The sequence below is a fragment of the Aulonocara sp. 'chitande type north' Nkhata Bay genome, linkage group LG7 (assembly GCF_057382095.1).
Source record: "Aulonocara sp. 'chitande type north' Nkhata Bay isolate Kocher_YH1m ecotype deep benthic linkage group LG7, A_spYH_male_GT1.1, whole genome shotgun sequence".
Lineage (NCBI taxonomy): Eukaryota > Metazoa > Chordata > Actinopteri > Cichliformes > Cichlidae > Aulonocara > Aulonocara sp. 'chitande type north' Nkhata Bay.
The window spans coordinates 17,679,709-17,705,970 of record NC_141350.1 but is presented as its reverse complement, the minus strand read 5'-3'; the positions used below and the strand labels follow the sequence as shown (position 1 = coordinate 17,705,970).

The 26,262-nt window shown below is 40.5% G+C and overlaps 1 protein-coding gene across 3 annotated transcripts; it reads right to left on the bottom strand.

Moving 5' to 3' along the window:
* Positions 1-990: 990 nt before the first annotated feature.
* LOC147324961 (calcium-independent phospholipase A2-gamma-like) lies at positions 991-26,034 on the bottom strand. Of its 3 annotated transcripts, none has more exons than XM_086299169.1 (10): positions 25,887-26,034; positions 24,077-25,376; positions 23,299-23,448; positions 21,630-21,781; positions 21,342-21,436; positions 20,270-20,441; positions 19,897-19,954; positions 19,350-19,544; positions 4,944-5,139; positions 991-3,197 (listed from the first exon to the last, which is right to left on the bottom strand). In XM_086299169.1, the coding sequence occupies exons 2-10, from the start codon at positions 25,298-25,300 to the stop codon at positions 2,920-2,922; spliced, it is 2,520 nt and encodes an 839-aa protein (XP_086155295.1). In that variant the 5' UTR covers positions 25,301-25,376; positions 25,887-26,034; the 3' UTR covers positions 991-2,919. The 3 variants fall into 3 exon arrangements, with proteins under 3 accessions (XP_086155295.1, XP_086155294.1, XP_086155293.1); XM_086299168.1 differs by having other exon boundaries at positions 25,892-26,034; XM_086299167.1 differs by having other exon boundaries at positions 25,791-26,033.
* Positions 26,035-26,262: the final 228 nt, after the last annotated feature.

Below are 26,262 nucleotides of genomic sequence, written 5' to 3'. Positions count from 1 at the left end.
CCATCACAATATTCCTGTTAAGTATTCTTGGGGAAATGAAGGCTAATCCATGCAGGAAATTGACATCAAACTGAAGATTTCATACAATGTGTGCTCTTCACTGAGCTGTGCCAATTGGCTAGAACAGAATGACACGAATAGAAAAAGAATGGGGAGGCCTCGGTGCACAACTGGGCAAAAATAGACAAGGAACGGGAACCTCAGACGATGCTGGTCCTTTAGGCAGGATTGGAAAGAAAAAGCCATATCAGCGACCGGCCACTGAGAGAAGTGATTAAGGCCGGCCAGCAAGTCCAGATACTGGGAAGAAAGTGTTACTTACACACACAGATCTAAGTTAGAGGCATTTGGGCCAAACAAAACACCATCTGTGAGATGCAGAACAAAGGAAAAGATGCTTTAGGGTTACTTGAGTTCATCTTTCAAGCATGGTGGAGGAAATGCAACAATTTGGCTGCAGTAATGTGTGAAATCTGTGCGGGATAAAAGGGATCTGAAACCAGGGAACAGCTTGTGGGATGCACTTACATGATCGAGGGTTTAAATGTCTCCAGATCTCCTCACCAAACTCACAGCTAGGATGGGAGTGCAGAATTGTGTTAGAACAATTCTTTAAGTTACATGTAAAGAAATAAACTACTCCTATATTAAAATATATATCCTGTTCACGTGTTTCCATGGAAAATGTGAAATTTTCTGTTTGTGACCTGAAACCTTTGAGAGATACTGTATTATGTGCCCAAGTAACAATTTTTCAAATCAGAATGAGCTAATCAAGCCAAGCACCCTGGACAGTGAGCCAAGAAAGTGGGGGGTGAATATCACTTCAGATCTCTGCAGTCGTAATTACGCAGTCGTTGAGTACTTGATAGCCTCTTCCCTCCACCTCCTCACTTCCTGGGATGAAGTAAAGAGAAGCTGTGGCTTTCCTCCGATCACAATAATCTAATCTTCATACAATTAGGAGGCAGAATGCAGCGCAGTTCAGTAGTGGGTTTTAATTACACTCTCAAACATTCTTTACACGGGACCAACAAGAGATGAGTGGAATTATATTAATCTGGGTTATATCTGTGTTGGCTGCAAGCCCTCTGGGAGTAACCGACACAATGTCGTATCAGTAATACGGTACGTGACCAGGTTAGGCGCCGAAATGGACGCCTGCAATGCATTTATGTGCAGCAAAAGTAGCAGCGTACGAAAATCATTTTACATCCCAGCCAATCAATAAGCAGCCATCTGTTTTAATCCAGCCCATCAGATAAACCCTGTGTGATTTCAACAAACGGTACATTGCAGTAGAGTCGGGACTAAAACACAGCACTTCAAGGTGGAAAGGGTGAAAGCGGCTTTTGAGAACAGTCATCAAAGGGAAAGAGGGCACACTAAAGACAGAGGAGAAAATGTGAGTAGCCTGCAGGGATTCCAGAAAACTGAACAATAAAAGCACACAATGATAAAAGCGCTTGAAACAACTGAACTAAAAATACTCTGCAGTTTAAATAACACATAAAAATTCACGCTTTGTGACAGTGAGGCTCTAGCTGGATCCTTATCACAATTTACATACACGTGACAAAAAAAACAACATAAAAAACCCTTGACCCCTAGGGCCTCTCTGTTAGGCTGTGTTGGTTTTTTTGCAGGTTAAACATACTGCAGAGACTTTGAGATGATGAAGATGGCTGTGCGGATGCAAGTTATCTATGATAAGAATGAAAAACTGTAGAAAATATTCCTTAACAGCCAGAGGACATTTTGGAGTCTTAAACAGCACTTCATCAACAAAATACCAACTGAGTGACATGTACAATTAATCCCAAAGCCCACTGAAGCTGCTGTGGTAGCCTAGCACCTTACTAACACACTGAGGTGTTTTCCCCATAGACATCTTTATTTTTTATCATCATATGTAAATTGTACTGACATACTTTATAGCTCTGTAACGCTTCATGTGGGCCCCCCGTGTATCAGTGTTACTCTTATCAAAATACAATTACACAGTTTAGCAGTAGCTGTATTTGTTGTGCAAATTTTAGTTATTAATTTTAGACTTTTTTTCTTAACAATGCAGTTTTACAAGTTATACATTTACTCAACAACACATGAAGTCCATCTATATATATATATTCTTTTTATGTGAGAATATAAATACTGGTTTGTGAGGATGTACTGGTTTTCAGTATTTTAAACAAAAGTAAATGATCAGTAAATATCCACATGGTGGGAAGATCATTGTTAATGCCACCATTACTAGCTTATCTGCGAAATAAAGTCTTTGTGTTCTATGTTTGAAAGGAACATCAAAGGAGATAAAGTTATCAGAATGTTAAGTTAGAACATCGACACCACTTTTACCAATATTTATCAAGTCCCAGCAGCTAGTTAGCTAACGTTAGCTTTAAGTCTTAAATTGAGAACAGGTAGTTTTTTTTCCCAGGCAGATTCTGGATTTTATTACCTTTTGAAGAATCCAGACAAATTTCAGTCTTTAGTTCAGTCTTTAACCTAAGCCAATTGTCGGCTGGAGATAACTGAGCATCTGCAACACAAAATCGGCATTCATTTTGGCAAAGAAGTCATTTAAATGTTAAACTACTGCCATCAGCTGCTGTAGAATCTCTACTCACGGAGCTTCTAAATCGACAAGCCATTTAAAAGATCTTCTTTAAATGCTATGCTAAGTCAAGTGTTATACATCGGATAAATCTTCATTGCCACAGATGTTAGCACATTTAAACTAAAATCACATCACAGTGTCAAGTGAGAGTGAGGAGGTGGCATTTGGCATGTTGTATACATTATCTACTTGTGCACATACATAATGTTCTTCAGAGCTACAGGGCAATAAAAATGGCACTTGGACCTCGGTAAGTTTCCAGGTTCGTGTGGACCAGAAAAACGTGGCTCGAGTGGAATCTAAAACTTGGACGAGTAAAAGGGCAGACCATTATACATATCAACCCTGAGCCTGGCCCAGTCAGTCATCTTCTGGGTGGAGCTTTTCTCTCGGGTCAGGAAACGAGCTGCCTTCTTCAGCTTGTCCTCATTCCTCTCTAGGTAACGCAAGCCCTCAGCCTGCAGCGCGTTGAGCTTCTCTTGGCGGTTCTCGTCTAAGGAGAAATCTTCGCTCATGTAGGGGTTGAAGCGAAAGTAAGTGTTTGGAGGAAGGAAGGCGTCGAGCATGGCGTGAACCTCTGGAGGGGGAAGGAGAAGTAAGAGTGAGGTCATATAAGAGAGAATAAAAAAAATTAAAACACAATTCACTTCATACTGCCTTACTAGGGGCTAGCAAAGTCAAACCTTATCTATCAGCGCTGTTATAGGATTACAAGTGTCACTGAGTAAGCGCTCAGGGCTAGAGTGTGAGGTAACACCAAGTGAAAATGTCTAGCCTGTCTATCACGGCTGTTTTCATCTGCCTTGCATGAGCAGTTTAAAATCAACATCCTACAAATGCAAACAAACAGGCAGCGGGTAACAAAACAGGCCTGAAGCACCCAAAAAGGTTTCTGTCTGAGTTCCCACAGTATTAAAACCAACCGTCTCCAAGGCTCTGCAAAACTCTACAAGGAGTAACTTATCTGGAGGTGATCTGGAGAGTTTTTATAGAGCAAATCAGTGTTAGACTATTGTGTGCTGAAAAGTTATACACAGAGACAAGAACAGCTTACTCACAAGAGATAATGCATGTGGTTAAATCAGAGATGAACCTTGTTTTCATTACTTTAATAAAGCACTCGTTATTCAAAATTTTATACTGTCAATCATAAACAGTTTGGTCTTGTGCAGTGAGCTGGATGCCAACTGCTAAAAAGTGTTCTACTATTTTCCCTCTGCAGAAAGGATTAGTTGTTAGATAGTGATATCATCACCTTCCTAGTGAAAGTCCCTTTTACCTTTCACCTACCAAATATGGAAATCCAAACACAAAACAATAACACAAAGACTCCAGAATTGCTGCAAACCTTTCAGACTCGTTTCTGTGTCTTGTAAGACATCCATGTATTCACCAAACAAACTGAAACATGCAACCTGTTTGCTTAAACACAGGATACTGTGTTTAAGCAAACAGTTTGCACGTATATTGGATGTACAAGGTCTTTATAAAAGGAACAGCTGTTTCAAGAACGAGTGGCCCAAGGTCATTTTTCCAAAACACGTCTGAAGATATATAAAAAGTAATATTCTCCATCTTTGTCACTGAAACCCTATTAGATCTGCTTTATCTATCCGCAACAACAAACACAGCTAAGCTTGATACACCAAAGACAAACTAGGAGGCTTGCGAGCACTAAAGCTTTTGAAAAAGAGGAAATCTGTGATAAACACTCTTTCTAATCTGCTGTTTCTAAATAACAAAAGCCCGCAAGAGAGCTAGGAAAGGGATTAATCCCAAAATACAGGACGAACAAGTGCAGAGAAGCATCTAGGTCACACACACACTGCACCACAGCAGCAACAGGGAGGGGAACAAGCCAAATTTAGGCACAGCAGAAGTGCCCATGTCTAGAGGTGATAAGGAGACAAAGAGGTTGCCGCTACAAAGGGCCACAGTGGGATTTATCTAGAACAAAGTCGACCTGCGGTGCAGTGTTTTCTAAAAAGATACCATCAAAAATCCTAAATCTCCCCCTTAGAAAAGAAACAGAAACAGGGAATGATCACTGCTAATGTACATTTATTTAATCTTCTTGTGTAGAGGAAATACTATAAACAGACCTGAAACAACACTGCAAACAAAGGCAGTTCAGTTCACAGTTTTTTGTACTGCAGCCATCTTTACACTATGACTTGATCCTGTCACGGCAAGTTTCAGGCTTTCATCACTCCTTGGTTGACACAGGTGTGCTTTAGAATTTAGTTGTACATTTAGCAGCTGTCAAAGCTGTGAAACACTGGCGATCACAATAGGTCGCCATCATTTTGCGGTGCATCCTTACCTTCAGTGTCTGTCGCACTGCTGATGACGTTGGTGAGTTTTGTTTTGAGGCTTGTATATGCAGCGTTGCTTTTGCCAGTAGATTCAAAGCGACCCGTACCGAGCGAGACCACACACTCCAGAGGCGTGTCAGGCCACAAGCACTGGCACTCATGTATAGCAAGTGCTGTGGGGTTGTTAATCAGTAGACCTCCATCCTGTGAAAAAACAACAACAAAAAACCCAAAAGTGCTGTTAGGCAACCTGTTTACAGGCTAGGTTTGGTGTTTCATGCCAACACCAAAGTCAGTGAAACCAAATAATTGGGGTTTGAAACCTTTCATGGATTTTAACAGTCAATAGACAAAATTTCAGAAGAACATCTGATAAAGTGAAGAGGAAAAATAAAATCAATCAATCAATCAATCAATCAATCAATGTGCAGCTTTAGTGCTGCTTGTAAGTCTATTAAACAAAGAGTCCCAGCATTTCCCCTCCCCTCACAGTTTCAGTCAGACTTGCTTTGATATCGAACAACTGCCCATGAGTGCTTTCGCTTTGGATCCATATTGTACCCAAGGCAGTGGGGGAGTAACTGGAGAGGCTGCAGAATTGTTGAATAGGCATGAGGCTGAGGGGCCGCAGGGCTGGCACCAGGATCAAACACACAAGGACCCATTCTCATTAAGGAAGCCGAGCTTGGGGGGGTTGGGAGCCGCAGGGCCCCAAATGTCTAGGGACACAGTAGAGCGAATGGTGCTTGTTTACATGGCCGTGTACACACATGTTTGATCGAGAGCACATGCTCAGTGCATACAATAATGTGTGCATTTCTGATAGCGTGTGGCATACGTACACACACACACACACACACAGCAATGGGGGAAAACACCTCGCGTGTATAAATTTGAGAGTGCGATATGGAAAACTGTTCCATTAATCCAACATAAAATTGCAAAGCTCTGGCTATTGTAGCTGGACTGGAGGAAAAGCTCCCGTTACAACTGAAAAACTTAATGTACAAGTTCTCTACGAAAACCTGGAGTGCTAAAGAGAATTGATTTGGCATTAGATAACAGTAAAACAAGTTTAAGGGTTTACTGACACACTTGCAGCTCAGCTATGATTTACTTAGACACAGAGTTCTCTGCGTCAACTGCACTGTCAGCAGCTCGCTTGCACTGATAAAAGCTGTGCTGACACAGATCAAGCAAGTCTGTGTCATCAGTTCATACTATAATGAGAAATGCAAATAAATACAATTTAAAAGACACATTTTCCATTAAAAAAAAAGAAAGAAAGAAAGGCACACAAAACCTCCCAAAACATTTTAATGATATTTGAGTAGAAACAAAGGTTATGATTGATCTGTTCAGTTTGGACAAAGAGCCAGCTGCCTTTGTATTAATCATAAAGGCATTCATTGACCACAGATATCATGAGTTACAGGCTATAGCTGGTGTTGTAATAATGAATCAAATGGATAAATAACTTCTGGTTGTATTGTCGTAAAATAAAAAGTGTAAAAAAAATCTTCATTGGAAGGTCAAATCACAGAGTAAGGTGGTGGATAAAGACAGCTGCAGACATGAGCAGTCATTCCTATTACACTAATTTCAAGTACTGCACACTGCCTGGAGGATGCAAAGACAGTAGTTTCTACTGTGTTCTACTGTCCCGTGGATGAGTGCATGGATTCCCAAAAAATGTTCAGGCATTTGTTCGTCCACACGGAGCTTAGCTGGGCTCAAGCAGACCCGTGCATACTCACAGATGGGGAAACTAACACTTTGCTGACCTCGCATTACATTTCATTCCTATCACAGTATTGATATAATTATGATTCTGTTATGATTATTACAGTAGTTTATATATTGCACGCCAATTTTTAATGATGGCATTGATATCAAGAAAAGAAATCAAGAAAAAAAAATTCCCTATAGTGTAACTGCAAAAAGCACAAATTGTGTATTTAATCACCATATTATGCTCTCAATTTTTCTGTGTGTTATTTCCATTATTCAACTTGTCTCTTTGCTTAATTGTTGCCGCTCTCCTCGGCAAGTTTCTTCAGTTTCACCAGACTTCAGTTCACTTTATCTTCATTGAAGCAACACCACGAGTAGGCGTGAAGTACTGACTCTGGTAAATCAATCTGGGGAAGAAATTTATTTAGACTACCTACATGATTCAATAAAACATCTTCATTTGACACTAGTGTGTTAAACCCATTGCAGGAGGAAGCTTTACACAATGCTGCTAACATTTTATTCTAACAGTTTGTATAGTTCACTTTTTCAGGCATTCTCTCATAAACAATGCAGGGGGCTAATACCACACCAATAAGCAGATCAAGAGAAAACTGACTAATTTCATGAGATATGAATGGATTTATATATCACTAAAATTATTATGTACACGCTTCATCTCCTTACTTTTCTGTGATAGTCAACTAAACTTTTTCAGGTTTTGAATACCTGCTTGGACCTAGCATACATTCTGAAGACATCACCACAGACGTATTTATCAAGGACGAATGAAATAACTGAGAAAATGTGACACATGTTCAGTCAAAGAGCCATTAGAGGTCAATAACATCTGTACAAAAGAATGGCAGGATAACCTTTGCAATAGTTCTCTATGGTTTCATTCACAGAGTAAGTAAACCAGCTGACGTATAACAGGTTAGTATTGGTTAATAGGTTAACTGGTTAAGTCGCAGCCCAAGTGAATACTGGACTAGACCATTAACGATAAAAATGGGGGAAGGGGATTTTTTTCCCCTTTATTTAAACAAATTGATTTATACGTTATTATGACCCTGATGAAAGCCACGAGCCGAAAGACGTTGGTGAGTTAATAAAGTTGTTCCTCTTTACCTTCCTGCATCCTCTCCATGCACCTTGGAAGTAGGTGAAGTTGTGCCAGAATTTGTTGTTGCTATTTATGCACAGAGTGACAGACATAAAGATAGAAAGACATTGCCAAGCATTAAACTACTGCAGTGGTTAAAATTTAACTAACATGAAAAACTACAAAGACACGTGTGTCTAATAATCTGTTATGATAATGTGTAATCAATCATTACTACGATGATCTAAAAGTTAGTTGCTGAGATAATAATTAGAGCCAGAGCCTCAGAGAGCACCATTTAACTGGCTGAGATGGAAGTCATACAAAGAAGGCTTCACTCTGTGACAGAGCATAGAAGAACTGCTGAGGTGGCCGTTTGTCCAAAGCACATCATTATGCACCAGTAGGTTGTCTGGCAGACCGAGAAATGAATCACATAAAAAAAAAAAAAAAAAAGAAAAAGAGGAAAATGCCTGGATTGGATGTGCCCGTAATAGAGACTTAGGGGAACTTGCTGCACTGGGCACCAGTCAAACCCAGCTGGTAACAAAACAACTAAGCAGTTTTCTTATCACTCACCCCAGTGTGAGAGGCTCCATTTTCTGAACTCTGCGGCAATGATGGCAACAGTCCGGGTCCAGTTATGGCTTCTTTGTGCTTAATAGCTGGGGGCAAGTTTCAGAGGCGCAGTGGTCGCGCTTGCACACAGTGCCAGGGCATATAACTTTAAAAGCAGACTGTGCAATGGTTGTCTGAGCGAGGGACTTAATGCTTTAGCTTGTCTGCATCTCAGTGCACCTGCTGGACGAGCCCAGAGCGGGTAAAAAAGGTCAAGGCAATTATGAAAAATATGTTTTTGATAGAAAGACCTATTGCATCACTGAAAGACTGCTAGGCTTTCTTTCTGTATTCTCTCTCTTTTTAAAAAAAAAAAAAAAAAGTCATTTGTATAGTCATCTTTTTTACGCAGGTGTCCAAACAGGCTGGTAGTACCCCGACTTTCCAACAGGAGCACTATTTAACATTATTACTGCAAAAACAACTTTTTAACCATTTAAAAATAAGTGAAACTGTGAAAAGAATGTTAAGAAGAAACAGACATGACTATATTAAAGACTATAATGTAGTGTGTTGCAGAAAAATCTAATGAAGTTGGCATGCTTACTAGCTACTGCCTGGTTGCATTCTAATGTAATTTTCTCAAGACATCATACATATTGTCCATCTGTCCAACACCAGAGGAGCAGACTTGCCCAGAGATCATGTTGCCTTTTTATATGCTCTACTATTTTGACCTCTTATCCTACAGTCAAGGGCAGGAAGTCGATAAATTGAATGGCAAAAGCTAGAACCAGAAGATGAGCGAGTCAGCTAGAGTTTGATTTTAGCCTTGCAAAGCTAAAGTGTTGCTAAAAGAAAAAAGTAGCATTACTTGGGATTTGTTGCATGCTATTGCAGGACAGCAGCAACTCCTGATAGACTAAGATACTCTACACACTGTTTTTATCAAAGTCCAACCGATAGAGGACTTTTTATACTAATAACGAGATCTGGCAATTTAAAAATTCAATACTCCAATGTACTGGACAACAATTTTTTTTTCCACGAATTTCCCTAACAACTCTTACACGTATTATTTATTCACTCGTTCACGCTCTGCCCGAGTCTGCTCAGATTAGATGACTGTTGTGTTTGCAGCTTTCCAAACCAACAGTAAAATCGCAGAGAACCCTCTGGTGGACAAACTGTGCAACATCAACACTTATAACATGGTTGAAAGGTGAAAAGTCTTTTTTTTTTCTTTAACTTTTTCCATTTTCATTCATTGGCCAATACAAATACCAATACTTTACCTTTTTACACTGGCCAGTACTACATTTTCACACAAAGATTCTTGAGGCCAGAGCACATCTGGATGATGAATTAAGCTGAAACTATGATCCACTTGGGACAAACTGCAAATAAGGCTGCATGCAAAATGGCACCACTCAAGCTGTCTGTCAAACACGCAGCATGACGCGAGGCAAAGGTCACTTCCATTTACGAGGATTTAGAGCTGTAATGCTGCTTATACTCGAAATGACTCAATGTCACTGTAAACAGGAATGCCATGTGTCTACAGACTAATGTCCTCAGAGAGTACACCCCTGTCACTAGCAATCATTTAACCCCCTTTGAGGTTAAATTCTCTATCAGATAAAGAGGAATGCCAACTCTGAATTCTGGCTTTCATAGAAGCTTAATGATTTCCTGTGACAGTGTTTGAGTCTTTCTTCCGGTGTTATGGGTTAGTTACTACTCTGAGGATCAAAGCTCGTTTAGCCTCGCCTTTGCCCTTCAGGGTCTAATGGCTAATTCACAAATGTGCTCATCACTTCTATGAGTCTGTATGCAAATATACCAAGTTTTCACCTAATTGGGGCTCCCACACCCAAGGGGACATTTTTTCAAAAAACCGAATGGCTTTAAAAAGATGTTGTTCTTACAGCATATTCTGGAATAAAAATTTCTCTCAGTTAAATGAATAATATTGAGATTTGCATGATTTATTTACACTGCTGCTTAAAAAAAATGTCTCCACTGTCATTAACTTTTGGGAGCTTATCTTCATTGTGTCAGTTTAAGCTGCATTATAGGGGGAAGAGCTGATTTGAATAGCAAAGAGGTGCTATCGTGAGATCACTAAAAGTCATTTCACGCCCCAATGTATGTCAGCTCCCATTAGCAGGGACAGCAAACTTCATCCTATTCATCCAGCCTGTGCGCCTCTGCATCCCTCTCCCTCTCTAACCCGTGGGTAAACCTTCAATACTCATTTGTGGAAGGGTTCATTATGAACGACCACAACACAGAAAAGGAGGGAGCGTCAGCTTAAATCTAAATGAGGAGAACCTTGTGAAATAGAGCCTGGTGTAGCATTCAAATCTCAGCTCTGGGGAGAAGCTTTAGTCATTACACTTTCTTCTTTTGCTCCTCTGACAGGGATGGACTGAGGAGCACTAAGCTCTGTAGTAATTTGTTATGACGCCCCGCCAATGAGGCTCCCTTCTCACAAATGATTAATTAGGGAAGAATTACATAAGTCATGGACATCCGATTACGTCTGTCACAATACCAGAATGTTTTCCAGAGATGGTCGTTCACTTGATAAGCAGATAATTAGGCTGCCAGGAAAAAAAAACAACTATGAATCTTCCAAATCAACTCATACCATTTGCACACAAAATGAAGCCATCCCAGTCACTGCCTGTGCAATCAGAGAAATAAATCTGCTCATTGACCAAAATGAATTCCCCAAATGGTTTCCAATACACATAAAAAGCATCATTGTGATCTGCAAGGATGGAACTGAAACGGTGTGAGCACCAGTCCTAAATGGTGGCCAGGTCAAGTCAAAGGGCTTCATGCCATATTAAGTAATTCCATGGACTAGCTCTTCACTTGACCTTATAGCTTTATGGGCCCCTCAGGTCACCGTGACGTTCAAATCATCTTCCCAGGCTATAAACAGAAGAAGGACTCATCTGTAAGGGTGCCAGCTTTGCCCCCAGGCAGCCAAAACAATTGAGATATACTGCAGACAGTTACCTTTTCCCACACGTTCTGTGAATATTGAAACAATGAATCATCCCTGTCGACTGCAGCCGCTGAGATTAAACTGTGACAATTCATGAAGCGATATAAATGCCTTCAGAAGCTCTCCTCCATATTTACTCATCCTAAAGTCACTCTAGGCCTTATGTACATATTTGACAGATTCATATTAAAAAGCATGATTTCAAAACTCATCCCCTGGACAATTTAGACTAGATTACCCTGCTGCTTTGCTAAGAGGATGATGGAAGACACACCTCCGTGACAATATATTGCAACGCGAGGTTTAAAGCCGTGAATTCTTTCCAGGGTCTGCAGTAAAGAAGTCATCTGAATGTGATGCGCAATTGTGAAAAGGCGAGGGAGGTCAGAGACGAGGAAGATTTGCTGAAGCTTCCACACAGCAGTCAGTCAACATAATAAGTGGACCAGCATAATCCTCAAACAAGTGTGCCAGCTCAATCGAGTGTTTGTGCATGTGAGAAAAAGTGTGTTCTACAGAACAAAAGAAAGAAAGAAAAGGCGATTTGAGCAAACAGAGGTGATGTGACAATCAGAGGTGGGTGCTAACAAGTTACTCAAGTGCACATAGCTCAGAAAGTGTAACTTTCAACTAAAATGCACTTGTTAGAGGAGTTTTAAAGAAGCACAGGTTTCACTCTCACTCGAGTCATTTGTTGCAGAATTATCACTCCTACAACTCTATTATGCTTGACTGTTACTAATTTTACTATTTATCTCCTGCCCTTCTATTAATGATGACAGAACAAAATAACAGCCAAATTATTCACAACATTGTATAATATTGCATTTAATTCCATTTAATTATAATTATAGCACTTTTGAATTTATCCAACACCACTGGCAGGTCTGATTAACAGATAACTGCAGTGCAGTAAGTGAATGAGTGAGCGCTGCTCTGAAGTCAGTGCATGTGAGAAGTGAAGGAACAAATATGCTGTTTGCAGAGTTTAATAAAATTAACAATGAAATATCACCTTATTATGTCTCATTGAGCCTCAATGAGACAGTAGAAAATAATATCGCCAATCAAAAATGTGAGATTTACTTTCTTATTTAGCTACGAAAGGTTTTCACATATGCCTGCCTATCAAATCAGAATTAAGCAGCTCTCATTGTGCCTCACACTGCTGCGCTCATTGCCATTATTTAGTGTCTGTTTTATGAGTTGCCGTACTTTAATCAAGTGAACTGTGTGGCTCGCATCAGTCTGTGTTATGCTGAAACCTATTCACACCCCTTTTTGCTATTACAATAACAAACTGATTCATTTAGTTTAAAGCTTTATTTTCATATTGTATTTTATTACAGTAGCCGAGATGCAACGTTAGATAATTTTAGCTTTTTTATCGTTGTAATTTTATTACGCTGTCTGAAACAGGTCTCTTTTGTAAACAAGACATTGATTCTCAATGGGATTACCTGCATGAATAAAGGCTATATCAAAAAATAAATAAAAACTAAAGACAATTGGCATCTTTTGAAACGATTACTTTTGCTTAAGTATGTGTTTTCATAAGGCAGCTCTACTTACAGTAGGTACATTCTTGGAGCCACTCAAGCCACCCCTGTTAAAAATGGGAGATGGGACTTATTCTCAAAGGACAAAGATCCTGAGTCAGTCTCAGAAGAGGAAGCTGTCTGCAGCATGGCTAAAATGTGAGCTCCATCCTCTAACAGTCTGCAGGCCAAGTTCCCAGGGCTTAACATGGGAAGAGCAAGCAGGGATGAGAAAGAGTTTAAAAGCTCTGATTCACACCCTGAATCTACAACATCTCCTCTCTCCTCTCTGCTTCATATGAGTTAGTGCCATATACAAATATATCATTTATGACCAATAATTCCATCTCCAGAGGCCTTTAAGAGGGGAAAAAAGAAAAGAAAAAAAAGAATTAAAATGTTAGGATCTCTTCAGTTACACCTTAGAATGCCATTTAATTATGAAAGCCCCTCTGCTTTTCACGTCATTCATAGTCACAGATACCACATTTAATGCCTTCCTGTACTAATTTATGTCTACTCCCTCGTTCATTAGTGACAAATACGTATGGGAGAGCCGATGTGACCTATTCATTTGTGGCTGAGTGAAGCCTTTCGGCTGAGCATGGTGCCACGTTGGGGCTCCAAGGGGTCGCACTGGGGGTGGTGGTCCACTAGTCCAATGTCTCCCATCAAATGCTGGCAGGGGTGGGCACAAAACAAGCTCCCATTCCTTCCCATCGCCTCAGGAGACACCATGGCAACTAGGCCAAAAAAACTAACAAAAAATGGGTCCTCCTCACCATTCCTGGCATGCCCTGGCATCCCCTGTGAAATGTCTGAAGTCTTTTACTTCTGTGTTCTTTAGAGTCGAGATAACTGAGCGAGCTTTAATGTGGAACATGCGCCTCCTCTCTCGCTTCATCTCATCTATCCTCCACCCCACCTCTTTTTCCCTTGTTCCCCCCTCACTAAAGGATGATCTCCACGGCTATGGTAGCGAGTGTGAGGCTTTGATAATGCCATGGCTCTGCTTCAAAGGTCTCGCTCCAAGTTACAATTTTCCCAGTGTTAGTAGAAAGAATCTATAGAATCTAGGTGCTTCTCCATCAGGTTTCCATTCCAGCCTGCAGACTCACAGAATCATCAACAAACACTCATCTGTCTTCGAAAGCTGCTTGAGAAGTCCAACCTTCGTTCAGCACATGCCGTTACAACTGTTGCGTTCGCTGTCACAAAAGGTTGATTGTCTGAGGGCTTGAATTAAGTGGGAAAGTCTGTGGGCGTCGGTGGAAAAGAGTGAGATGACTCTCTCTCTAGGGAATCCTGACATCATACACACAGCATGTTATGTTCACAACTGGTCTCAAGCAGGCACCAAATAAGTCATCAGACTGGGTGGCATTTTGAAGATGGTCAAACATTCACATGGAAATTAGAGTGCTTAACAGAAACCGTATATGAACAGGAGCTTGTTACGGGTCCTGCTCTTGGATTTTACTGTGTAATCATAATTAGAAACTCATTAAAATTACATCTGAACTATCATCACTCAGGTTTCCATTAGCTTGAGCAAAGTAGTCTTTGCTTCAGCAAAGAAAACTGACAAATAGATGAGGATAGAATTACTAGCTCTCTATAAAAAAGTCATTTTTTTAAAAAGTATTTCTAATGTGCTGTTAAACATCTGCTGATCCTCTTCTGCTTATCCTTCTCAGGATTGGAGCCCATCCCAGCTCCCATAAGGCAAAAGGCGGGGTACAGCCTGGACAGACTGCTGTTAAGCGCTTTGAGAACTTTTCCAAACATCTTGGTTTTATTTTGGATGCTTGTATTATTTATTTTTTGCACACACAAAATTTTTTGATTTGACAAAAATCCAAAATTTCAGGGTCAAATTCTTAGCCTCCCAGATGCTAATAGTTAATTCTGTACCCTTCTTGCTGGATAATAGCCTGCAGTTATGTACTAGTTTTCAACAAGTTTCACCTGAGTGACCCAGCCCATTCTTCTTTGGCGAACCTCTCAAGCTACTCCAGATTTGTTGATCTTCTGGCATGAACCTCAGGTTTTCAGTTCACCCCACAGATTTTCATTAACATTCAAGTCAGGGCTTTGTGCAGGCCAGTCAGAAATGTTCTCTTTTGTTTCTGGAGGTAGATCTTCACCAGTAGCGGCACATATTTTGTGTCATTGTGTTAAGAGACAAAGCGATGAACTGGACTGCGTTTTGCTGCTGAATGCTGGAGATTTCCCTTTCAAAATCTTCACATATCCTGCTTTCTTCTTGATTCATTCATTGAGCAGATTCCTGGTTCCAGATGCCCTGAAACATCTCCACAGCATAATAGTCCCACTACTGTGGGGATGCCGTTGTTTCGATTGTACCCCTCTCCTTTCTTTCTCCAGATATAACCAGTCTACATAATCTTTCTCCAGGTTGTTCTTGGCATACTTCAGTTTGACTTAAAGGTGTCTCTCAGATGTAGAGTTTTGTTTTTGAAGCCCATTCAGGATTCTAGTGGCTGTCATCTTCGAGACTACAACACCTGTCTCGGTCAAGTCTTTCACTAGTGTGTTGGCAGTTGTTCTGGGGTCTTTAGACACATCTATCACTGTTTTTCTTGACAGAGTCTTTGAAATCTTTCACTTCCTACCTCTGCTGGGCTTGTTCTGTACTGTGTAGCTCTCTTTTGAATTTCTTCATGATACTTCACACTCTAGTTGACATTTGGAAACACTGTGACTGTAACTTCATATATCCATCTCCTGTTTTTCAGGGGGCTAATAATATTGACCCTGGTAATTGAGTTTTTTTCTGATATTGTGTGCAAACAGATATCATTTATTTTTTCTATAGAAACTAGTATGGTGGGAAATGCAATGTTGAAAATCCCTTGCTAATAATTTTGTCCTTATCTGTGAGTCTAACTTCATATGATGCCTATATCAAAATCAACATAATCCGAATTTACCAAAAAGATACCATGAAGCCTTTGATACACTAGGATTAAATTAAATTGACTGATTTAGGCAAGTTATTTTATCCTCTTACATCTCAATAGATCTTAAAATTTGAAATGAGAAATCAAAACACGGAATTCGGGTAGGTAAATGTCAGCTTAAACAGCATGAACTCAGTGTCTCAGGAACCACAAATAAGGTGTGCTTTAAAATATACACGTTTGGTAGCCAGACATATCCTGGTGTTACATACAAATGTAAGTCATCTTCAGGATAGTAAATACAAGCAAAAACACTCCCAAAACTGCAAGAGCTGTGCAAACGCTCCGTATGCACATGAATTCTCAGTCAAGGCCTTTGAATATTCTTCAGAGATTTTTTAGGTTAAAATTAACCCTAGCTCTTCTTACCAAGAGCTCTTTCTAATTTTACTCAGTTCTTCAGCTGGAATTTTCTCTTGACAGACTTGAAATAAAAATAAAACAGCTGTAACTGATTTCATGTCAGATGTGTTAAATATATTAAACTACTGATGGCGTCTCATCTCAAAGTACGAGGCCTCCTGCTGGCCGCCAACTAAGTGATTTTGCAAAAGCAGCTCCATAATTAGATTGTCTGTATTTTCTTTCCAATGAAGCAGATGTAGCAGTCACACAGTTTTGTGTGATGAGGGAAGCTCTGGATTGGGATAATTTATGCATCAGAGGGAGACCTGCTAGACGACATGCTGGGGAAATCTCCCACTACAGGTGGGTTTTCATCATCCAGTCTCTTTCATTCTCTCTCCCTGCACTTCATTCACCTGCACACCTAACACAGCTTCCAATTAGGAGTGCCGGAGCTCGCCCGTGTGGGATATTGCCTTTGATGTAAACACACTCTCATTCACGTGTGATGGATCTACACTAAGTTCATCAGAGTCTGTTCATCTGTGTTTTTAATGTAAATTTAAGGAGATTCCCACACTTGTATGTGGCAAATCAAACACAGGCTACGTCAACTGAATACTTAGACTGTAGTGGAACATTATTCCCCACCTTTTCCCACCTGTGTTTTTGCCTTTTTAAAATAAGCAGCATGACTACTCTAAATAAAATAAAACAAGACGTTTACCCAGTTTCTGGTGTGACTTTCCTCATAAGGTTTCTTATATCGTCTGTGCTTTCTGCCATTCCATTTGCGTAACAGAGCAACCTCTGTTTTCCATTACAGAGGCTTAATAATTTTGCTGATTTATTGATCAGCAAAATGGCAAAATGGACTGGTGGTTTGTTATGTTGCTGATGGCTAATGCGAACCTGTTTAATGGAGATGGATTTAAGTGCGTCTCACGACGACTCTACCCCTCATTCTTCTGTCAAAATGTAGCTGACTGGAAATAAATACTAACAGAAAGGAAATAGAGTTCCTCCCTCTCACTTGCTCTGCAGAGAATTTTTCTCATTAGAATTCTCAAAATCCTTCGAAACTCTCCAGCATTGACACTGACTGTGCGGGGCATGTTAATCTAGAAGACCAAGACTAAAAGCTTTAATACTGCAGCAGCGGACTGCAGTTGAAAAAAAGAATTTGCATGAACACTAAATATCAGCGCAATTCTCAGCTGGCCAGCAAAGGTCTTTCGATATGGCACGCTGTGACAACAATGACTTCTGGCTGAGTGCATGAAGTACGTGTAACGCTCTGACTGTCAAAATGTTGCTGAACAGAAGTAATTATAGGATGTGGACTAGAAAAACTTTACTGGAAAAATCTGTTTTCCCTAAAATGACTATAAACCCTGAACTATTGGTCAAATTATACAAACTGTATTCATGTTGAACCAACAGTACAGTTTATATGCCAAATCTGAGGCTATTCGTCTACTAAAACTAAGCTAAATATGAAAGAACATTTAAAACAAAATAAAATAAATAAAAATAAAAACAAAAATACTGGCGGCCACCAGTGGCCCTCAGCCTCCAAGTAGATACTAGAGATGGCACGATACCACTTTTTTATGTCCGATACCGATATCATAAATTTGGATATCTGCCGATACCGATATGAATCCGATATAGTGTTTTTTAATCAACAAAACTGTTTTTTAAATATCTTGCTGCATTTTGTATAAGTTCATACTCAAGTTTAAAACAACAACTACACTAAAGCTATTCTGTTATACCTGTATGCAAAAAAAAATATTTCATAGTTCAGCAATACTGATCAATCTAATAAACTTAAACCTACACCATCCTCCCTATTCTGGTATTTTAAAGAGTACTTAGCATAAATATTAAGCAACCTAACTAATAGGGTTCCAACTCCCAGCAACAACAAAAATAAATAAATAAAAAATAGGGAACCACCCCTCACGCTCCACCTCATGATGCTTAATCGACGTAATCAACCTTAATTTGATGCAGTGTGAAAAAAAAATGCACAGAAATCAATTATTTTTCAAGAAATATTAAATAGATTCAACATCTTTCTTCAACAGAATTGCAGACTGCACAGATGGTACCTTCCCAAAGGAAAAAGTACTATAGCTTACTAGGGTATATATATTAGACTTAATAGTTACTATATACAATAATGGACTTCTATTCATTTTGCATCAAATTAAAACTTTGGGTGTCAGATAATTATTTATTAAAAGCTAGACATTTTAAATGAGAATAAGAAAGAAAAGTATGTCTTTGTGCCCCCTTTTCCCTGTTAATGCCCTATCGGCCCCCCTGGCTAAACTTTGCTAGATCCGCCCCTGCACAGTTACCAGCGTCAGCTATGTAGAAAAAGATCCTCGAGTAGAAAGTAATAATAAATAAATTCTAACAACAGCTTATCAAGCTTAAACGTGCTGCTGTTGTTCAGCCGCTGGTTTCCTCTTTCTGGTGCAAAGTGGGCCAAAAACAAACAAAAGAGACAGACTCGCGACAGAAAAGCCGATCAGCTGATATTTAAGCAGTTTCATGATTGAAGTAGCAGCAAGAAGAGGCAGTCGTTTGTTAAGCTTAACGCAGGAATGCTTTACAAACATTCAGAGATGGACTTACACACTTGCTTTACTTCTCTCGGGATAACTTTGTCAGAGATGAAATGCCGGGTTGCTAGCGAAGCTCCACATGCTATCCAGACCACCGACAGGTCCCGCATGCCACAGCCGCTCTATCACGTGATGCATACTGCTCCGACGTGCTAACGTTCTGAGGTGAGTTACGGCGTGTTGCAAGTTTTGTGAGGTGCTTTCGTGATATTTAATGGATCGGATTACATTTTTTATTTTTCTCCGATATCCGATCCAGTAATTTAGGTCAGTATCGGACCGATACCGATACGTAATATCGGATCGGTCCATCTCTAGTAGATACAGCAAAGGTATAAATTATAAAATCCTATGTTGCCTCATTCTCGCATTGATATAAAACCAGCTAAATTAAAAACTGACATAAATAAAAATGTCAGTTTGGCGAAATTTGTCAGTACAGCCAGTATCAGGAGGATTTCTCCCTTCGTAACAGCTGTGAATGGGACTGACCTGGTGGAGATCATTCCCCAAAGGGAACTCCTGGAAATACCCGGGGGCTGCTGATGTGGCGCGGATGGCCTGCCAAAGCTGATGCTGGCAGCCCCCAAGGTAGTGTGAGCACATCCCAGGCAGCAGGTTGTAGTTCCTAAAAACATATGCCTTCAGAGGAGTGCCCCGATTCACAATGGTGCTCACAGCTGCCACCTGTGGGTGAGGGCATCAACATACAGGGTGACTTTCTTTTTCAGTGTCAGGTTGTAGTTGAACAAAAGCAGACAAGAAATGCAGGCATAATATCTAGGTCGACATTCTGACAGATCAATTTTATGTCATCACTGAGCTCTGAGCCTCAGAGGAGACATGCTGACATCTGAAAAGCATATACTCTTCTTTAGGCCCACTTTCTTATGGCTTTAGAGCCTATTTTTATCTGTCAAGCAGAACAGTAAAGAGAGGGAAATGGAGAAAGAAGGTTTCTGAGTAATATACAAGTAAACAAGGTGAGGCAAAAAACACGCTGGGGGAATAATGAGTCAGACCATCTCATAAAGCTCACCTTGGGGCAGTCAGGGTTTCTTGAAGTCTCCACCATGAGGTGAGAGCCCATTTTCTCTCTGTGGAGGTTCACAAAGGTGATGTTATTTTCTAGTGTAGAGGGTTTAGAGTAGCATAATGACTAAAGGTAAATGAGTTCCCTTCAAAGGAATGCTGACTGTGATTAATCATACAGTAATCTTTATTCTGTAATATAGCTTTCAGACTTTTTCAACAAGCAGCTTTTTTTGTTGGTTTTTTTTTTTAGGCATTTCTGTATTTTAATTGCTCCCATGGCTGTCGAAGAGCCATTGTTGTTGCATGGCACCACAATAAAGGAGAAAGACAAGGTGCTCATCTAGACACTGATCATGAACTATAACAGCAAAACTCACTTGAGGATGTTCTCCCACGCTTCACTGTCATAGAAAGCGTGGTTCCAGCCCATCTTCATGGTGCCGACAAATACATTCTGCTTGAAAATATCTGAGCCCAGCTTTCGGTACAGATCATCACACTCTTTCAGAGGGATCTGGAACATGCCTAGCATGAACCCGAGCACAGCACCTGAGTTAAAACAACCAGAAACATTCAAATGAGAGTGACTGAGATGTACTGTTAATTGAGCTGCTGTAAACAGGAGGTAGAGGAGGTTCAGACAATCCTTTGAGAAAGCATCGAGGAACAGCTTGTTCTCGTCCTCAAAGATGATGTTCATACAGTAATGAACCAGGTTTACTGGAAGGAAACTTACTGAAGATCATCTGTTATAACCAGATGCTTTGGAGATCAGTTTACAGGATGTGAATAGGAATAACATGGTTAGAAGACTGATCAAGTATTGCCAACAGGATTAGGGAGTCACAATGGCACAATGTGGGCAAAAGTGCCAGATGTGGCCCCAATAGGTTTCTAAATGTGTGAGAACACCATTTGATTTAGGAGGCGTGTTGTCACATTTGACAACACTCACTAAATCTGAAAATTTTCAGATTTAGTGAGTGTTTTAATCTCCAGCTGGTGGAGATTAAAACATATAACTGAGAGAATGCTGGACAAACAGAAACTTCTAACAGTGATTAAAGCCCAATGTGCTTTGCAAATAAACAGCAGGCTTTTAATCTATTTTTAATCAGTTTGAGATTGGTCCACAGCTCCCCCTTGTGGTGATTTAACATCAAGGAAGCACCTAATGTACTTGACAGTAAAATACTTGTAAATTTTATGAATTCATTTTATGAATTTAAAATCAACTGTAATGAAAGCAAAATTTATTGTGCAATTGTACAATATTAGTTCTCACCCAGACTGAGAGGAAAGGGGCTGCTGGTGAAATTGAGGTCGAAATTCAGAGCAGAGCAACAAATAGGTCAGTGCTGCCTGTACTCTGCTAAGTGTTGCACTTTGTTCAGATAATCCATATACATGCCTCTGACTATACAGAAGTAGGGCAGGAGGACAGCGTACCTGTGCTGACACCACAGATATAATCAAACAGTTTGTAAGTGGGTTTCCCAGTCAGGGCTTCTAGCTTCTGTAACGTCTGAAGGGCAACAATTCCCCTGAAAGTAGAAAGCCAGACAAATACATGGATACATGCATGAGACATTAGTAACCAACTCATCATCAAGAGCACAAGATTTAAGACTAATAGAAGAAGTGTACAACCTTTGACACTATAAACTTGATATCATCAACTCATATCTTAAAGTAAAGATGAGTGTGGGGGGCAGGGGAGTGGAGCCGAGCGTGTACCTTAAACCTCCTCCATCTATGGACAAGATCCTTATTCCTCTACCTTTGACAGGTTTATGATAGCCCACCAGAGCGAGTGCTTCTCTAACGGCTGCTCTCAGACCCGGATCGTTAGCCTGTTCCAGACGGAGGAGGCAAGGGATAACTTTCTCCTGACAAATACAAACATAGCATGACAGTCAGCACCGGAAACAGAAAATGCTGTCAATCCACCATGAAGTGGTGTGGACTAGATAGTAGGAATGTAGAGGTGAACCGTCTCTCTGTTACGAGACGTAGCTGCGCTCTCAAAACCAAAACTTCAACATCATAACAGGTGAACAAATATGAAAACAAGCAAAGTTCAGGCATGCATGAATAAACAGTCTTCTTTTTGATTGTGCATTATATTCTCCTTGTTTTGATAATGCATCATGATTACTTCCTGTTAGATTTACTCTTTCCTTGTATTTCTCACCCTGCATCCCATCTAATTCTGCTGCCTGATATCAGTCAGCACATAGTTACATAAACCAGGGCACAAACTATCGACGCTTACTGAATCAGAGGTCATCCCCACGGTTTCCATGAAAAAGGCTGAAACCAGTTTCGCTCGTTCACCGGTCATTATTTATTCAGACTGAATTTAGCAAAAAATACACAGTGCAATCAATTTGCAATGAGAAATTAATGTTGACCTTCGTTGTCATGGTTAAAAATGGATGGGGGTCGATACTGGTGTGACCACTGCACATCTGTAAAACCTTGATCATAAATAAAATATGACATCTAAAGGTACTGCAAACAGACTGAGCAATGTGACCGAAATAAATGCCGAAGATGTCTGAAGAGATTCTTTTCCCCCCCTCACAGCATGAGTGCATGAAAACTTAAATATCATTACATTTATTTCTGTAGCCACTTGCAAAGTGAGGCTCTCAACAATATGAGAAACCAAAAACTGAATTTACAGAGAAAAACAACCTTGGTTTAAAATACTCTAGATTAGTATTTGTGGTATCACTGATGTGACATAAATCTATGTAACAGTGTGCAGTCTGCATTTAGAGCTGTGTGTAACCTGCTGAGCGCAGCTCACAGACTGACATTTTGCAAGCATCGGAGAATTCTCAAATACAATCAGAAAGCATAATGTATATGATTCTCATGCTAATGCTGCAGAAGCTCAGCAACTGACCACACAGCATATGCAGACCGTACATACATAACGTGGAAATTAACATGTAAATAAAAAGAAACATGCTGCTGAAAACTGTTTTGACAACTCCGTCAGCTCTCTATAAAAAAACATCACCCACGTGTGGATGTTAATCTGCTGGAAAATGAACAAGAAAAACCATCTTTACTGTGTAACGCAATTGGCTTCGTGTACGCCGCACACACCCACACAGTGTTTCTGTGTTTTCAGCTCTTTATTTACAGTTTTGCCTTTTCAGGTTGTTGTTGCTGGCTGGTTCGCACAGTTGCTGCGACAATTGCGCGCCCGCAACTGTCTGCTTTCAGTTCCCTCATCCTCTCGGATCCTGGCGTGCCGCCCAAATAGGGGAGGCATGATCTCCAGCTGTGTTGGTCAGTCTCCCCTGGCACTGCCCCATAAACCCACTGCACCACCCCTCCCCTGCAGCTGAGCCACAGACCACACCTCGCCACATACTGCTACATTTCTCACCTTCACTGCAACGCCACGAGTCTCTGGAAACTCCAAGAGGTGGTAACTTAAGTCCTCCACCCTGTTGATATAAACCTTTACATCTGATGCCCTGTGGAGAGCCTGAACCAGTGCCCGGGTTCGATTGTCCACACTCACTCTTGCAATAATCTGTGACATAAAAGCAAAAATAAATAAATAAAAAATACAGTACATTAATTCCTCACTAGGCAGGTATGGTGGTTGCTGTGAATATTATGTATGTGCTTGATATATTATTTAATATGTTATAATAATATCTAAGACCATGTATGTTATGCACATTTAAGTCAATCCAGCATTGCCACAAACTAGATGTCAGACTTGCTTAGATCTCCACAACATAAAGGCCCCCGTAAGCCTATAAAGCGCCCTCTCTCTGTGGCCCTGTAACTTTTCAAGGGGGTTATTTTTGAATGTAGCTTCCCAGAACTCCCAGAACAGCAAGTCAACATCCTTCCAATAGACATATAGAATAACAAGTGCGCTGGTCTGAGTTTTAATTGTGGACACTCTGTTGTATTACACTATACTATACTGGATCATTTTAATATGCATATAATGTTTCACTCAAACACAGACAAAAAGCGTAACCCACAAAATCTGGGACTATTGAAAAAAAGTTTATATTGAGTAGAATGAAAGCAGAAAGTCCTATAGCATGCCCGTAGGATTCTCAAGGAACAGGTTATTAAAAATATATGGCTTACTACAAAAGGAAAAATTTATGAAAGAAATACTGCTGTGCTGTAAGCCCTACCTTTTCCCTTTGGTGCAGAAGTTTCTTGGCTTTCTCCTCCGCAGCCTTCTGCTCGTTACTAACCTCAGCCTGTTTCACTGACACGTCCTCTGATTTCTTTTCCTCCAGTACAGCGCTCGTGGACTCTCCTGTTCTGAACTTAGGAACAAAAGGTGCTATGTAGTTCCCAACAAATGCCTGCACAGTTGGAGCTGAATAAGACAGGTACTGTCCTAAACCCCTCTTTGGGGGAGCAGGGTCTTTCTTATTAGACACCGGCATGAGGTCTGAGGTTTGTTGATCCTGAGAGTAAGTGGAAGAGCTTTCAAGATGCTCTTCTTTCTTGTCCTGAGTGTTTATGCTGCTGCCAAAGTATGAGTTGACGTGATTTGCTACATAGGTGTAAGTCTCACCCAGGTTCACTGAAAAGGTGCTCGGATGGAAGAGGTCTGTGGATTGTTTGGGCATTGTGCTCTTGCTCTCCAAATCATTCAGCGAAGGCTGGAGCTCCTCTTGCCTCCTGGAACGAGTAGCTTTGACGCCAGGAGCAATACGTCTCAGTTTTTTCTCCCTCGGTTCCGTTACAGTTGGGACTATAGCAGTGACAGTCTCTTGGGTAGAAGTCTGAGCATGAGTGGAGGTAATGGAACTTGTATCACATGTGGCAGAAGTGGAAAGGGACGGATTGGCAGAAGATCTCTGAACAACAGGTTTCTGAGCAGTTGATGCTAGAGAGAGAGCAGCATTAGAAGGATTGTAAGTGGATGTGACTGTATTCTCATCAGGTTTGGGCCTTGTCTCAACACTGGCTTCAGCATTTTTATCAGCCTTTAAAGCATTAGGTTTGAGTCTGGAGATCTTTGACATCAGCTCTGTATGTGTCCCACTCACAGCTTTGGAAACTGTGTGCAGCGTGTTCCTGACACGAGACATATGTCGGCTCAGGCCAGCAGACCACTTTGAAGCTGAAGTGTTCAAATACAGGGTGCTGGTGTGGAGGCCAAGCCGATGTCTAACTTGGTTACCTTTAAAGAACCCCACCTTGCGACCCTTGGCCCTCAGGTGGTGAATGTGCCTCCAGCTGAGATAGCATTCCTTATGGAAAACGGGCTGCTGTGCATGACTCTTACAGTGAAACACACCACACAAAGGCAATGATGCTGCTGGTTTGTGAGCATGGGACTGCCATATAAGCAATGCTCTACTTATTTTCACCCAGGTATTTGAAGCCCATCTGTGATTCATATTCTTTCAGTCCACAAGGGTTTAACCCATTCGAAGAAATATCAAGAGTACACCCGTGCTTTCCCCATTCATTAACCTGGTAATGAAAAAAAAAAGTTTACATCACCACTACATACACCCAATAAGGGAAACACTGTATAGAATTAATAACCACAGAGCGTAATGCTATATCAAATCTATCATTGTATCACACACTGTTTATAGTAAATTGTTGACTTAAATTTGCAAGTCAATAAAGCCCTTTGGAATGAATCGATTTAAAAATAAAATATTTTTAACAATTGCATAACAGAAAAAAATACCAAAAGAGTTCTTGTTAATCTGGTGTTTGAGTATCGCTCAACTTTTAACAAGCACACTATTTCATTAACTGTCACAGGTGAGAGGACAACAGGTTCACTGTTAACTATGTCAACATCAGCAACTAGCTAACAGAGTACCGCTAAACGCTAGCTTTTATACAGGCCGCACACAAAACAACAAGGCATACCAGTCCTTTGTTTTGCTGTTTCACGAGAGACCAGATTCACTTAATCCTTCTATTAAACGGTCATCCTTGATTAACTATAACACAAAAGCATAACACCTTACGGGAGTGTAATAGGTTGCTCGACCCGATGCCTAATTTCCAGAGTGATGTGCCATCAACAGTCGAAAGAAAAACAATGGTCACATGATCCTCCATCTTCGCTGCGATTGGCCAGTTGTCCTTTGGTCCTCTAAATAGTTTCTGTTGATTGGTTAAGCAGATTCTCCACCATTGACGGCTGCATAGGGTACACTTAATATGCTTTACGGTGTATGCCGAATGTGTCCAGGGGAAGCGGAGTCAGCATTTTCTATGAAGAAATTGTCCCCACACGTTTTTTGAAACTCGGGATTTGCTGTTAAAAATTGAAGCGCTGCAGGTGGAATTAAAGAAATGCTACCCAAATAGTTCAATCACATAAACAGCCAAAAAC